This window comes from Lissotriton helveticus, chromosome 1_1 (assembly GCF_964261635.1).
Source record: "Lissotriton helveticus chromosome 1_1, aLisHel1.1, whole genome shotgun sequence".
Lineage (NCBI taxonomy): Eukaryota > Metazoa > Chordata > Amphibia > Caudata > Salamandridae > Lissotriton > Lissotriton helveticus.
Genome location: NC_136057.1, coordinates 1,418,429,438 through 1,418,445,708, shown reverse-complemented (window position 1 = coordinate 1,418,445,708; position 16,271 = coordinate 1,418,429,438). Strand labels below are relative to the sequence as shown.

General features: G+C 46.3%; 1 protein-coding gene across 1 annotated transcript in view; it reads left to right on the top strand.

The window, feature by feature from the left end:
- QTRT1 (queuine tRNA-ribosyltransferase catalytic subunit 1) overlaps positions 1 to 16,271 on the top strand; it is a 345,830-nt gene that overhangs the window by 124,034 nt on the left and 205,525 nt on the right. Inside the window, exon 4 of the mRNA XM_078685122.1 lies at positions 5,883 to 5,961. Coding sequence (XP_078541248.1) covers positions 5,883 to 5,961 — 79 coding nt within the window. The remainder of the gene's footprint in view (positions 1 to 5,882; positions 5,962 to 16,271) is intronic.

Sequence of the window (16,271 nt, the reverse complement as noted above, 5' to 3'; positions counted from 1 at the left end):
GCCGAGGACGAGTCTAGCTGCGGTGTTCTGGAAGGTCTGGAGTTTGCGTAGCTGGGATTTGTTGATTCCAACGTAGAGGCTGTTTCCGTAGTCCAGTCTGCTTGTTATGAGTGCGTGGGTGAAAGTCTTTCTGGCTTCCGGGGGGATCCATTTGAAGGTCTTGCAGTGGATGTGGAGGGTGTAGAAGCAGGTGGAGGTGACAGTGTTGATCTGTCGGATCATGGTGAGGGAAGATTTGAGTAAGATGCTGAGGTTTTGGGCGTGGTCCGTGGCGGTGGGTGGGGTGCCAAGGGCAGAGGACCACCAGGAGTTGTCCTACGCGGAGGGGGGGGTCTGAGGACAAGGACTTCTGTCTTCTCCGAGTTGAGTCTCAAGCAGCTGCTGCACATCCAAGCTGTGACGTCTTTCATTGCTTCTTGGAAGCTGAGTCTGGTGGTTTCGGGGTCCTTCGTGAGGAAGAGGATGAGTTGGGTGTCGTCTGCGTAGTATACAATGCTGAGTCCATGCTGTCTGACAATGGTCGGCAAGGGGAGCCATGTAGATGTTGAAGAGCGTGGGGCTCCACAGTTGATCTCTGTGGGTTCAGAGAGGAAAGGCGGGAGTCTGATCCTTTGGGTTCTGCCGGCGAGGAAGCATTGGAGCCAGTCGAGGGCGGTTCCCTGTATTCCGGTATCGCGGAGTCTGGCTGCGAGGGTGCGGTGGGAGACGGTGTTGAAGGCTGTGGAGAGGGCTAGTAGGATGTGGGCTGCGGTGAGGCCTTGATCGAGGATTGTGCGGATCTCATCCGTGGCAGTTAGTAGGGCGGTCTCGGTGCTGTGTTTGCTGCAGAATCTGGATTGGGAGGGATTGAGGATGGAGTTCTCTTCAATTAAGTTAGTCAGCTGGGCGTTGACGATCTTCTCAGTGACTTTGGCTGCGAAGGGGAGGAGGGATATGAGTCGGTAGTTCTTCAGGTCCGTCGGGTCTGCAGAGGGTTTCTTGAGGAGGGGCTTGACTTCTGCGTGTTTCCAGTTGTCTAGGAAAGTGCTGGATTCGAAAATGGCGTTGATGGTTCGTCGTGGCTGGGGTGCAATGGAGGCTGCAGCTCGGTGGAAGATGTGTGGAGGGCAGGGGTCCGTGGGAGCTCCTGAGTGGGTGCTCTTCATGGTGGTTGCGGTATCGGTGGTGACCGGGGTCCAGGCGGTGATGGTGGGCTGGCTGTCGTTGCTGGAGGGAAGGGTGGTTTCTGGAGTCTGCTCGCTGAAGTTGTCGTAGAGGGCTTTGATTTTCAGGTGGAAGTAGGAGCCCAGCTTGCTGCAGAGGGCTTGGGAGGGAGCGACGTCTGTGGCTTTGCTGTGGGGCTTGGTGAATTGCTGGATGAACTTGAAGAGTTCCTTTGAGTTGCCCGAGGTGGTGAGGATTTTGTTCCGGGTGAAGGTCTTCTTTGTGGATCTTATGCGTTGGTGGTAGTCTGTCGTGGCGTTCTTGTAGAAGGTTCGGACTTCCGTGGTTTTGCTGTTTCTTCATCGTTTTTTGAGATGTCTGCAGGAGCGTCTGGCTTCGTGAAGGTCGGTGGTGAACCAGGTGGCCTTCAGGGGGAGTTGTCTGCCGGTGGCTGGTGCGGAGGGGCACAAGCTTGTCTGCGCAGTTGGTGATCCAGTGGTGTAGTTCCTTGGCTGCAGAGTTGTCGTTGGTCGGGGCGGAGGGGGTCGCGGTTGAGGTGCTCCTCTGTGATCTTGCTCCAGTTCCTTCGTGGAGGACGAGGAGTGGGTTTGGGATTGGTGTTGAGAGAGAAGTGTACACAGTAATGGTCCATCTAGAGGGGCTGCGTGGTGTGGCTGAAGCGGCTGTTGTTCTTTCTTGCGAAGATGGGGTCGATGGTGTGTCCTGCCTTGTGGGTAGGGGGGGGTGACAAGCTGTTTCATTCTGAAGTTGGCGTGGTTGTCCAGGAGGGTGGGGGGGGAGGTGGCTAGGGTTGTCGAGCTGATAGTTCAGGTCTCCGATGAGTATGTAGTCCATGGAGGTGATGGTGTGGGGAGCGATGAGGTCAACAATAGTGTTGGGGAACAAAGCACGGGGTATGGGGGTCTGTAGGTGAGGGTGCTGCGAAGAGTGGTTCTAGGGCTTGTCTGGATCAGGGAATGAAGGTGTTCGGTGGTGGCGGAGGTGTCGCTCGTGGTGGAGGGAGCTCTTGTGGGCGATGGCGAGTCCTCCTGGGCGGTTGGGGCGGTCCTTCCTTTGGATCTTGTCGCCGTCTGGAATGGCCTTGGCGATGTCAGGGACAGAGGCGGCTTTGGTCCAGGTTTCCATGAAGAAGGCGACGTGGGTGTCGAGGAGGTCCCAGATCTCTACGGCATGTCTTTGTAGGGTGTGCACGTTGAGGAGGATGCACTTCCGAGCTTCGGTGGTGTTGGCGCCGGCGTGAGGGTGCCGGCCATGATGGTGCGGATGGTGGTGAAGGTTTGGCGGCAGTGGGGGCAGGAGAACTGGCCATGGGTGGCGTTCAGTGTGGAGAGCGGGCAGTTGTTGTTCCTTCTGGGGTTAAGTGCGAGGAGGGCAGCTGAGTCGTAGCGGTGGGTGACTGAAGGGCCAGGATCCCTGGTGCTAGTCATGGATGGGCGCAGATGGGCTTGCCTTTGGCGCGCTAGCGGAGCGGCCGCGCATCTGCCGCCATTAAATAGGGAAGAGGGAAGGGAGCGGGGAGCGGCAGGGGGGAGGGGCCGCGGCGGGAAAAAAGAGTGCAAAAATTGGACCCTGAAAACCAAAATACAAGTCAACAGGTACAAAAAGGACAATGACAAAATGACAAAGAGAACCAAAATACAAGTCAACAGGCACTAAAAAGACAAGCATTGGCATAGCCAATAAGTCTCGCCTTTGGGACCTTATAAGTGTTTAGCCATGCAACAGTTGCATGTGCCAAACAGTTCATTTGCCCACGTCTGTCTTCAGTACAAAGCATTGCTGGGCACGAGCCGAGCGTCCACGCAGCTCTTTGAAGTCCAGGCCTCAGTCCGTGATGCTTCAGCTGCAGTTTGAAAGCCATGCTAATCTAAAGTAGCTCTGTGCCGCCCCTGCCCGCAGTGAGGACCAGCAGCTGGCGCCTGTGCCTTGGCTCGGTGAGGCACCGCCTTGTGTGCGTGTGTAGGGAGGTGGGGGTTCAGAAGGGCCCAACCTTTCTGTGATGGAGCACAGAGGCAAAAAACAATTCACCTCTACTTCTTTTCTGAAGATTGTTTGTTTGCGCATTCCCATCCTTCTGGTGTCCGACGAGCTTCCATATGTTGAAGGATGCTTTGTTTTTTATAGCTCAGAGAAATAAGGATGGAGTGAGAACCTGTGGGAGGGTCACTGTGTATGCGTGTGTGCAGGGTCATGTGTGCACGAGGGTCACAGGTGTGTGTGAGGGAAAGGAAGTGTGTAGGAAGCAGGGATGAGCAGAAGGGCTTATGTGAGAGCCAGGGATGTGTATGTGGGACTCGGGGACCTGATGATAGTTACGAGTGTGTGTGAGGCAAAATAACTGTGTGAGGGAAAAGGATATGTGTGAGTCTGTGATCTTCCTGACGGTTGAGGATGTTTTTTTAGGCAAATGGGCTGTGTGATAAACAGGGATGTATGAGAGAATCAAGGATGTGTGATGGGTAGCTGTGCATGTGAGGGAAAGGGTCTGTGTGAGATATCATGGGTAGGTATGGGAGGCAGGGGTGTGCATGATGAGTGAGGGAAATGGTTTGCTAGTGTCTTTCTACCATGTAAGATGGTTTTGCTGCTAGCGAACAATAATTGTCTTTGGTACTATGCAGAATCGGATGTAAAAAATGCAACTCCTGCCCCTGTTTTCCAAAATGTCCCCATTTAGGCGGAATGACCTCACATCAGCAATAATATGTTAGGTGTAGCAGAAGTCGCGGCACCACCCTCCCGCTCCACACACTTCAGCCATCTGGCAGTGCCTCAGAAATTGGCATCAGATGACCCACTGGCCACACAAATGCTGACATCCCAGGAAGTGGTGTCTTGTGGCCTAGGACCCAGACACTAATATTTAAACCATTTTGGAAGCCATGTAAGGATATTTTCAGCCTACAGTTCTAATGCGTTGTGATTTTTTTAATCTACTGTCAGGGATCCATTTAGTGATAGATGCAATATATAGGCTTATAATTTTCTCCAAATATTTAGAATCTGTAAACATCATGTCGTAAACATCGTGTCGTTTAAAGAAATTAGATTTTACCTCTTTAGAACTCTCACCCCTCATGTTTTAGTTCCCTTAATGTATACCTTAATGTGTGAAAATTGCTGGCGACTGATTTTTTTTGTGTATATGTTTAACAGTAGATAAGAGGGCAGATGGCGTTTAAGACATTGATTCTGCGATGGCACAGCATTTTTCTATTCATTTGCTTAGGTCTGCAATAATTGAAGGTGGCTATGGAAGAGTAGCACATCTGAAAATGTTCCTTCGTAGTTTTTGTAAATATTATAAACCATTACTCCGCTTAAGTCACCAGGGAATAAATTGAGCCATTATTTCATATAGCGCGCATGCTACACCGATTTTCTAACACATGAAACTGTATTCAAACACATGCAGTGATATTGTTTTGTGTTTCACTATACAGCTGCTTAGAATCATGCAGGATCTGCTGACCCAACTGTTATTTGACACAGGTTTCTAGTTTAATATTGATTAAAATTACAATTATCACTGAAAGCATCCCAGAGAGAACGAGAAAGGAAGAAGACATACCCAGAGACGAAAGAAATAGAGAGGGAAAGTGAAAGAGGACGGGAGTGAGAGGGGTGAAACGGAAGCTCAGAGAGACAAGCGCGCGAGCCTCATGCTGAAAGTTTTAAAAATAAAAAGGCGTGCAGGCTGCAGCAGAAGAGAGAGGTGAAGGGGTACACCCGCGAGTGGTGCACGCACGCTGGGGAGAGCTCTTTTTCAAAGCACATACTCGTGCTTGTGGTGCACCGCTGTACACTCTCGCAAGCTGTATGCCGCCACAAGCACGAGTATGTGCTTTGAAAAAGAGCTGCACGATGGCTAAAGGTCTCCTATGTAACGCCTGTGCGCTGTGTAGGCGAGACCTAAAAAATGACAAAAGTCACAGGTAAGGGGTCAACATGCACAATTACAGGCACAAATAATGCAGGAGAAGAGACGGGAGGAGCATGCAGGCAGTCAGCAGGATGGCCTCGAACCCCTACCAGGAGGAGGTCCTGGCGGCAGCGGCAGGCGAAGAACAGCAGAGCTGCTGTGGCAGAGGACAGGACCCTGGCCACGAGGTCAGAAGTCCTGCTCAGTCATCCCCACACTGGCCACCATTAAATAGGGAAGGGAGAAGGAAGCGCAGCTGGGAGGTGGAAGTGGGGATCAGCAGGAGAGACGGGCCACGGAGGTCAGCGGCGAGAAAAAGGGCAGTGAAAATTGGACCCTGAAAGCCAAAGTACAAGTCAACAGGCACAAAAAGAACAATGACAGCGGGTACAGGTAAGGGGTCAACACGCACAATTACAGGCAGAAATAATGCTGGAGAAGAGCAGGGAGGAGCACGCAAGCAGTCAGCAGGAGGGTTTTGAACAACTACCAAGAGGAGGTGTCAGCGGCAGGCGAAGAACAGCGGAGCGGCTGGGGTGGAGAGTGGGACCCTGGCCATGAGTTCAGGGTCCCAAAGCCATGGTACAACACAATATTGCCCCAGTCTGTGATTTTGAGCTCCCTGCTTCCGACGGACTGCAGAGGAGGGGCGAGGTGGCACTATTCTGGTCTCATTAAATTCTCAGCCTAGCATTGGGACCCTTAGTGGAGGTCTCTGCCCTCTTTTATAGTATTTAACCCCCAGGAGATAATTTCTTCAATACTGCTCACATGTTCCTTCTCGCTCCACTTCTAGGCTCTGACATCATGATGCAGTTAGATGACGTGGTGAGCAGTACGATATCAGGACCTCGTGTGGAAGAAGCCATGTACAGGTTAGTATTTGCATAGCTCCTAGCTCTGTCTCTTATAAAATAGGCTGCTTCGTGCCTCCAGGACACCAAAGTGTTGCTTGCCATAGTTTACTTTAACGGGTGTCATTTTGTTGATATATATATCCATTCGGATTTTTAGGTTGAGTGTGGAGACCTGTTGTATATGCTTTGGGGGCTTACAGCCCGCCCACTGCTTTTCATTTGTTTGTTTCAATATCCTTTAAAAATCCTTGCTTGCTAGTGGTTAATCCTGCCTCTTTGTCCCTTCTTTTAGTCTTTCATTTCCTCTCACTGAGCAGTGACCAAGTGCTGTATCTTTACACTTTGGTCGTTTATCTGTTCGTTTGGGGACTATTTTTTTATTCATTTCCTGCTCATGTTACACTGTGTGTGTGGGTTTAGCTTCAGTGCCTGTATTTTATTGGGTCTTCGCTCCTGATCCCTCCATCCCCTGTTGTTGTTGACATCTTTTCCACATCTCCCGCTCCATTGCTTGTTACTCACATTACTTGTGTTCTGTTCCTAGGACCGCACGCCTTTTATTTTATCAGCACGCCACCCCTTCTCAGCCGCCGGAATTCAGATTTCACATACATCTCTCCTAGTCCTTTATTAAAACTGTAGATGGGTGTCTACATTAGAACTCCGCATGATAAAAAAGTACATTATATGCATTCAAACATGTCAGCCTTGTTTAACTTAAGGGGAGGAAAAAACGCACTAGAGATGTGCGCGGACATAGACCAGTGAGTTTTCAGACCTTTGTCCCTTCTTTGTTTTGTACAACCCAAGCCATTGGAACTTGAGCTTGTAGAAACAAGCTAGTTTGGTTTCCTGAGCTTGCTGTAGGGAGCTCCAGGGTGACAGCTCGATAGTGTGCTGGATACTGATTGGCGGAAAGCAGAGCGTTGTTTTGGAAATAAAATGGCTGATATCTCAGTCTGCTTTGTACAGGGACTGGATCCTAATGTCATGTTCGGCGGCAGAGGCACTCTGCTCAGCACAGGTGCAAGGGCGTTGGGGGGGTGAGGTAGGAGCTCCAAAACTGCAGATACTTCTTCACACAACATATGTGTGGTGAGCAGAAGGCACTGGGACTCAAAATGCCTAGATGTGCTGAATTACCACTTACCCTATTTGGGGTGGGGCGCTTACCTGTTGTTATCCCTTGCTTAGTAGCCAAAGAGCAGAAACTACACCCTGAATGCGTCGCCTTAAGTCTGCAAATCGTCCTCCAGTGCCGTGTCCAGGTACACCCTGCTGACCCTCTCCCCAAGTAAACCGTGTTTGATAAATTACCTTTGTGATACTGGTAGTGAAGGGATATCATCTGCTTTACATAATTAATTCGTATACGTTGCTTTTGCGACGATCCATTTCAGGTAGAAGTTGTGATCATGCTGTGATATTTTTGATTCGTTAATTTCAGGGGAAAGTGGGAGTTTTGTCAGAATCTTAATGGGAGATGTCAAGTCTGGGACACTTGCTCGAGGTCAAGGCAATTTGACCTGTCTTCCACTTGTACCACACGCCAGTGGGTGGGTTCCCCATGTGTTTCCCGCTGTCACAGAGCTATGTGGTATAGAACTATGTAGTATTGGACTAATAGCTTGTCTAAAACGTTGTCTTAGTGATGGGAAGTCATAGAATAGTGAACATTGCAATGTGAGAAAAAAAGATTTCTATTGAAGAGGAAAATCTAAGTCTGTGGCTTACTGAAACCTGTCTGGTAATTTATATTTATGCAGACTACCTCTCCTGATCCCCCTCAGTCATATTATCGCTGCACATCATGAAGTACAAGCTAAGGGATACCATTCCCTAGAACTCCACTCGAATACCTTTACGTATAGTGTACAGTGAAGATTAGTATACACTGTTTAAGCCCTGATTTCGGTTTACAGGTCAAACTCCTACTCCTGCAGGAAGATCAAACTCTTAGAACTGCGGAAAAATATTTTCTTATCTTGAAATGGCCATCAGTTTGTAATCAGGGGCACTGGAATAGCTTCATTGACTTGTGTGGTGGTTGTAGCTTTTATTTGTAAATGTGAATTTGCTGCAGTAGCTACAAAATCCGCCACCTGCTGCATACTTTGGAGATTTCAACAAAAGATATAGATGCACCTGAAAATTAGTAACCTTGGCTCAGTCTGATGCAGCCAAAGGCCATAATCTTTGTAAAACTGGGCTCTTTTCAACTTTTGACTCTTTTAATCTTGTTTTTACACCAGGCATTGCAAAAGGGACTAATTCTTGCTTTTTGCATTTTGCAATGCTTTTTGCAGATGCTGATGGAGAACTAGGAATACATGTATATTTTACTTACCCCTCTTTTTCTTTACTGCCCCTTGCCTTCTGTTTCATCCAACAACCATATGATTCTCTTCTCCCCTCTCTTGTCTCTTCTCCCTGACATTCTGATTTTCCCCTAACCTTCTCTTCCCATTCCCTTCTGTCTCCTCTCCTACCCTTGCCTCCTCCCAGCCTATCTGTCACTGTCCTTGCCCGCCTGTTTCTTTCAAGCCTTTCTGTCTCTACCCCGGCTTCTGTTTCTCCTCTGCACTTCTGTCTCATCACTTGCCCTTCTGCCTCTCCCCTGCCCTTCTGTTTCTCCCCCTGCCTTCCCTTATTTACCCTGGCTTCAGTTTCTACCACTGCCTTTCTGTTTCTTTCCTTAACCTTCAGTTTCTCCTCGTCTACCTGTCTTTACCCGTGCTTCAGTCTCTACCTCTGCCCTTCTGTTTCTGCCCCTGCCTTCCTGTCTTCGCCTGTGCTCTGCTCTACCCCGACCCTTCTGTTCCCCCGCCCTTTTGCTTCTCTCATACCTTTATCTCTCCCCCTGCCCTTCTGTCTCACCCTTACCCTTCTGTTTCTCCCCATCTTTGTTTCTCCCCCTGCACTTCTTTCTCTCCCTGCACTTCTTTCTCTCATCCTGTTTTTCCCCCTGCCCTTTGTCTCTTCACACCTACTCTCCTTTCTCAATACGCTGTTGTTCTTTATTTCTCCTGTCCTGCCTGTAACCCCTGACCCTGTGCCTCTACTCTCTGCCCATCTTCACTACACCCGGTCTCGCTCTTTGTCTTGTAAATTTTGTCCACATTGACACCTTACACCAACACCCTTTTCCAGGTCGCAGCTGTTATGCTTTCATTCTCTGCCCTATTTTAATGCATTACTATGTGGCGTTGGATGTTTGTTCAGAACCAAAATCTCAAGACAAGGCGTTGGTTTGACCTGTCAGTCTCATCCATAGGTTTTGTTCACTTAGTACTTGCAGCATGCATGTATCGCCGCGCCTCCACTTATGTGTGTGACAAGCCCAGATACAAGCCTGGGCAGGCCTGGCCCATGATCATCCCAGACTCCTTTGGCCTGAGCAGACTTTCCAGGAAATGCGTACTTCGTTTTTGAAAAAAATGCAGTACCTCATTTTTTAGGTCTCCTCTAGACCATGTCTCTTCGAGACATTGCCATCAGCAGACTTGCTGCCCACCCACTACTTTTCGTTTGTGTTGGAAGTCACTTTTAAATGCTTGCTTTAAGGTGGTCAGCACATGCTGGATTGCCCTCTGTTTAGTCTTTTGAACCCTTCTCTCCCAGGGAGCATCACCCAATTCCTTGCTCTTCCAGAGCTTTGTTTGTGGGAGCTGCTTTTTAGGGTCAAGCTTTCATGAGCAAACAACATGAAATAGGAAATTAAAGGTAGGACAAGATGAACAAAAGAGTAAGCAGGCAAAAGAGAGATTAGGCATATATGGAACAGAATTATTACAAGTGACAACTATATTCCAGTCTGTCATTAAGTCCTTTCGGATGCAGAGCGTGAAGGCGATGTATCCAATATAGTTCACGCTGTAACAGATGTTTATTATTGTCTTTGTGAATGTGTTTATCCACCACTTCAAGGATAAGAAACCGCATTTGGCTGGGATTATGAGAATGTTGAACAAAGTGGGCGGCAACGCAGGACTTCAGGTTCTTCGTGCGAATGTTGCTGCGGTGTTCAGTCAGTCTTGTTTTGATTTTAAGTTCTGTTTTTCCCACATATGGGAGGTCACATGGGCACTTTAACATGTATATAACATTCATTGAATCGCAGGTGGCATTAACTCCAAGATGTATGGGTGTACCTATTTCGTGTTGTTTACCACATTTGTTTACCCTTTTTCTGATTTATACCTCCACTCTACTTTTTCTTCATTCTAAGTGTTTTTCCAAATTGTCCTGTATTTACCTTTTCTTATCCTCTCTCTCCATTCTTCTCTCTTTTTTCTACACTTGTTTTGATTTTTTCCTATTCATATTCTTCCACATTCACACACATTACCTTTCCACCAGACGCCTTACTTTGTTGGTCTATGGTGTTCTGCAGCTCTCTATTTTTCACTTTGATCTTTTTTTGCCTAATTAACCTTGTTCACGATCTTTTACGATCGCGTCACCATTCACTCTCACAGTCACTGTTCATTATAGTCCGCTTTCTATGTTCATACCCCTTACCCACATTAAGGAGCATGTACGCATGCTCGGCGTCTTCCGGGTTGCCGTCTATACGGACCGGACTTTACCGTTAAGACTCTGCCGGTTTAATCCTTGCTCCTATGGTCGGTAAGTGACCCAGCCACTAGTTTCTTTGCACTTATTAGTTTCTAATTGTTCCCTATAAACGCATGATTTCTTTGCACAAACTTTTACACCAATCGTAATATCACCAATCACTCGTCACTTCCATTCTTGCACGATAACCATTCCGTTTTAAAGTCCCCCCCGTTCTTGGATCGCTGGAGCTGATATCAAATGGGTTACTTTTATGTTTCGTTTCGACACGGCACTAACTCTTCCTGCATGTTATCCACTATACATTTGGTTCTTTTTTCTCTGAATACTTCGTAATTAAATCTCTAAAATCTTCGGAATCTGCACGGTTTTTAATTTTGGCTTACCTGCATCTATTTTTCTTCTCCTTTTAGGCAACTTTGTAGGCATTAACCTTCACAGACTCGATTGTGGTCTCACTGAACCTTTGGCTCCTGTATTTTTTAGCGCCCTACAGTTATTTTTCTTTTTCACACAGATTCCCACTGAAGAAGTGCAACCTTGCACGAAATGCATTGGGGATTATTATACCTTTGGAGTATACTTTCTTTATGATCATTGGATCTGTGATTGAAACTCACGTTCAAAACTGTACCATCATATGACGTAATATGATTAAAATGTGAACTTTTTGCTGAAAACTAAAAATCGAACTGATTAAAGACTACTATCATTCTAATCACCTCCGGAGTACTAGTATACTTTTAACCACGCACTTTTGTGCATTTAAGAGTGCCTAGGGACAGTCCTTACCCTCTTTAAGGCTTTCTCTTTTCTACACTCAAATACACCTCATCACACACTAGTATAATCTTTCATCACTCACTGTAAAATAGAAAGTGCCATATTTGAAACCATTGACACACCAATAGAAATGTCTAAACACCCACTCAGTTATTCATAGAACTATACACAATCTAATCACTTACCTATAGATTCAGTGTTATATGCAGTGAATAATCAACAGAACACTATCAAATATACTTATACACTTATTTCAACATTACACACCAGCACACATTGTATTCACTTATAAAGACATCCTTCTGACGGTTATATGTCTAAACAACTACTACTTAAACAACGAATGCCTAAACCACGAAGGCTAAAGCACTACCAAAGCCAAACCACTAAGTTCTGTACAACGAATTACTAAACCACGAATATTAAGCATTTTTCATATTACCGGAATCTACCACTACGTTTAAAAAATCGCATGTTTGAAACACGGAAAAATTAATCTCCTTTTTATTAATATTTGAATTATCAATCTAATAATCGTTTATTACAAGTGCTGTTCGAGCATGGGTGCCCCCACTCAGTGATTGTGCTGAAGGGTAGACAGCGATGCGAAGCATACTTCAAACGCATCCCTCAAAGAAAGCGATAATGATTATTAGTCATGTAACCAAGAGACTCGCAACGAATATTAGTTATGTGACCAAGAGACTCGCACCCAGTTATGTACGTCAGGAGCGTTTCTAAACTAGTTTTAAGTCTTTAAACATCAGAATGTAGGGGACGCTATATACACATAGTTAATAAATAAACAGTTCTAAACTTCTAATTGAACTGCGGTGGGTAAATGCATTGTTAGGAGAACAGAAAACATGTATTGTTTGGAGCAACATAGGGAAAGAAAAATATTTGAATAACTCCAACGGCCATTCCACAAAAAAACGGTCTCTTAGAAAATGGCTTCTTTTTAAATGGATTGCGGTACATATTTCTTTTTTGTAAAAATAATTCTCTTAAATTAAACATTGAAAATATGTTCATCCACCGATTTGTAACTATTTCAACTTTTACAACCAGAGATAACAGTGCCATCGAGAACTAATCGTAATCACATCACTGTAAAACAAACCAACACTGCCATCTACTGGCCTAACACGCCCATTTAAGATTAATTATTTACATTTTCACACTCCTCTGGTTTAGTAAGTCGTTTTTCAGGCGGTTGTTGTTCGTGTGCAGTAGTGGTTAATGAGGTCGTGGTTCTGGTAAAGGTTGTGTTTAAGGATTCGTTATTCAATACACTGGCTGTTAAGGATTTGTTGTTCAGGCTGTTTTCCCCCTTCTGACTTATGCAAACAATTGATTATATTTACATTTACTCACCTACACACTTTTACAAACACCACTTCATCTATTTATATAGATAGTAACTCACACTTAGTGTGTTATAAAATCACTATTACAAGTATACAGTTATCCATATAGTGACTCATACAATCACTAAGTCTTAGGCACACTTAATTATATATAACTGTCGCATACACTGCCTTTTTTTTCAAGTTTAATGGATATGTACCATTGAGAGAAATATTTCATCAACACCACACCCATAAACATATACACTCACTGAAACAACTGTTATAACATGTAGTCTTAACCTCATATACCTACTGAATGAACTATTCACACATTTTTGGCAATCACACACCCCCCACCAAACCACATAGACATTCATTTACCCATACAAATACTCAGTTAAGAAACCAATAATAAATCTAGTCTTTAACTTAGTAATTAAGACAAAGCAATAAAGACTTTCACACAGTTTAGTAACTACACATTATATATAGTGAGACTCTACAAATTAGTCAAGGAAACAATCAATGACACTGTTACTAAATCCACCATCCACACATTTATATTTATATATCCACTCATTCTTCAATGCAAAGTAGTGTATTTATAATACATATTTAAATATCAAAGCATCATCATCATCATAAATCTTTATTTCGGTAGTATATCACCATAAAAGATATAAATATCCATTTCATATTTGTAAAACAATAGGACATTAAAAAACATTTGAAGATACATCAGCGACCATAGGAATGTTCAGTAATACAGGGTATCACATTTTTACTACGGTAAAGATCAATAGCCAGCTTTGAGGCACTGACTTCTCAGAAACCACATTGCTCCTAAATATTTAGCCACTGCAAAAACAATGTGATCCGACAAGTCTGTTTTCAACACTCTAAACGCGGCCGAGCACTCTGCAAACCCCAAATTCCTACATATAGGGACAATCCATTTCTTGCGGTTCGCGTTATAGGCCGGGCAGAAAAAGATTATGTGGAGCTCAGTTTCATTAGCCACTCTGCAAGCCGGGCATAAGCTGACTGCTGATTCGCTCCACTTACTAGTTAAAGCTCGAAGTGGAAGGGTCCCATGCCTCCATTGCAAATATAGTTTCCTAAGTAAAGCAGGGTATAATTTGTCCAAGGCTGGTTCAAAGCTGTAAATGTCCTTGATGCGTAGAAATGACTCTGTGAGTGTCCCCAGGTTTTGTCGACGACAGAGTGCCGCTATTTTACTGTCGTAGTAAACCTTTGCCAATCTCTTTTTAGGAATTAATGGGCAAGCGGATGAAGGATCAGACCAGAGTGTCGATAGGCCTAGACCCTCCAACTCAGTTTTAATATATTTAAGCTATTTAATTTTCCCTGCATTAGGCATGGCAAGCACCTCCTGAAGCCCCTGCCTATAGCTAATCAGTTCTGGGACTGCCCACAGCCTACGCCAATAGAGCAAGGGGCGCAATGCCAGTTCTTCACCAAGGGGTCGCAACCCCAGATCTAACCTTAATGGAACAAGGGGTGTGCTGGGCGGAAGTGCTACCACCCGCCTAATGAACTTGTTCTCCTCTCTGACCAGGTTGGGAGAAGTTACATGACCCCAGAGCTCGCAGCCATACATGGCAGCCCCCCTTGCCTGTGCCCTATAAATCTGGAGGGGTGGACCAACGGGTTTGATGGATGACCTGTTTTTTCCCCATAAGCTTCATGACCCCGCCCGAGTACTGGACCAATTTGAGTAGTGCTTTCTCTTGATGTGTCCTCCAGGACATATTTTCATTTAACATGACTCCAAGATACTCAAAGGTTCGCACCCTTTCGAGTCTACTTTGCCCGATGCTGGGGCTAGATCGTAGTTTTGGTGGGGGGTTAAAAACCATAAATTTGGTCTTTAAGGTGTTGATTTCTAGACCGTGTTCCCCACAGAACTCCACAAAGCCGTTTAAAACGCGCTGAATCCCCATTGGGGACTTTGAAAGCAGCAGGGTGTCGTCAGCGAACATAATCGCCGGCACCCTGCTGCCTGCCAACTTGGGAGCGTCAGAATTGACAACTCCATTCAGGTGGGAGATTACCCCGTTGACATAGAGGCAAAACAGTGTCGGTGCAAGCACACAACCCTGCCTTACCCCCCTGTCAACGGGGAACCGGTTCGACAGCGCCCCCTCCTTGCCACACCTCACCTGAGCAAAGTTGGCAGTATGGAGAAGAATAATCATCTCCAACAAGCCCTCAGGGACCCCCAGTTTGGCCAGCACCTCCCATAGTTTTCTGCGGGGAACCAGGTCGAAGGCCGCCCTCAGGTCCACGAATACAGTGTAGAGGCTGCCACCCTCCAGCTGTACCGTTTTCCAAAAGATGAGGGCGAGCCGGAAGACCTGGTCTGTGGTGGAGACCTTCCTTCTGAACCCCGCCTGGAATGGACTCAGAATATCATATTCCAACATCCACTCCGACAAGCGATCCAGAAGTAACCTAGTGAAGAGCTTCTGGGAAACGTCTATCAGGCTTATTGGCCTGTAGTTGGCTGGGAGCAGAGGCGAGCCCTTCTTAAAAATAGGGACTATCTCTGCCCCCAGCCAAGTTGGAGGGACCATCATGCCGTTCAAAATTGCATTGAACAGCACCCTCAGATACGGGGCCCAGATCTTGATTTCGTGCCTGTAGAGGTCGCCTGGGAGCTTATCCAGGCCTGGCGCCTTTCCAACAGCGAGGCCCGAGATTGCCACTGTGAGTTCTTCCAAAGTGAACCCATCCATCGGGGATATGCTTTCAGAGGGTTGGGCCATTGCTGGCTCGGAAAGGTTCCCCAATTGATCTAGACGTGGCGCGCTATACAAAGTTTTAAAGTGATCCTCCCACACAGCAGAAGCAATATTTGCATCTACTGCCGCTATGGGTTCAGCTGAACCGTGCTTGACGATATGCCAGAATTTCTGGGCATCTCGAAGTGCAAGGGCAGCCGACATTTCAGACCAGTTATCATGGTCCCATTCTATTTTGGCATTGCGGAGAATAGACTTATAGGCCAGCTGCTTTTCCCTAATCTTGCTAGGGGTTTCCCGGGTTTTGAGGGACTCCAATAGGTCGGCCTTTGCTCTCCTGCAAGAAGCATTGAACCATGAGGCTCTTCTCCCCTTGGCCTTTTTCGTCCTGGCCACAGGGTTCAGTACTTCTGCTAGATTAGAACAAAGCTCAGAGTGAATATCCCCAAGCACGGAGAGCTTATCAGGGAAGGGTAACTGAGGAATGAGATCCACAACTTTTTCAAGGACAGGGACCACAGCAGCATACAACCTCCGGATATTTTTCGGGTTCTCCACTAATCTTGGCCATCTAACCCTACGTCTATTGCTAGTTGCAACTAGACCAACAGGGAATGCTAAATTTTCATCTGTGATAACCATGGGCATTCCCTCGACAGCGAACCTCAGTGACAATGCGTTGTGGTCACTGTCAGTCCTTTTGACTATCGTGAAGTCCCTCACTTTGGCCCAGTCGTTCGTTGTGACCAGGATATAATCTATCCGTGACTCATGCCCTGGTCTATTGAAGGTAGGCTGAGGTGGGATGTCTTCCTTAAGCCGCCCGTTACATGCCCTCAATGAGTGGGAT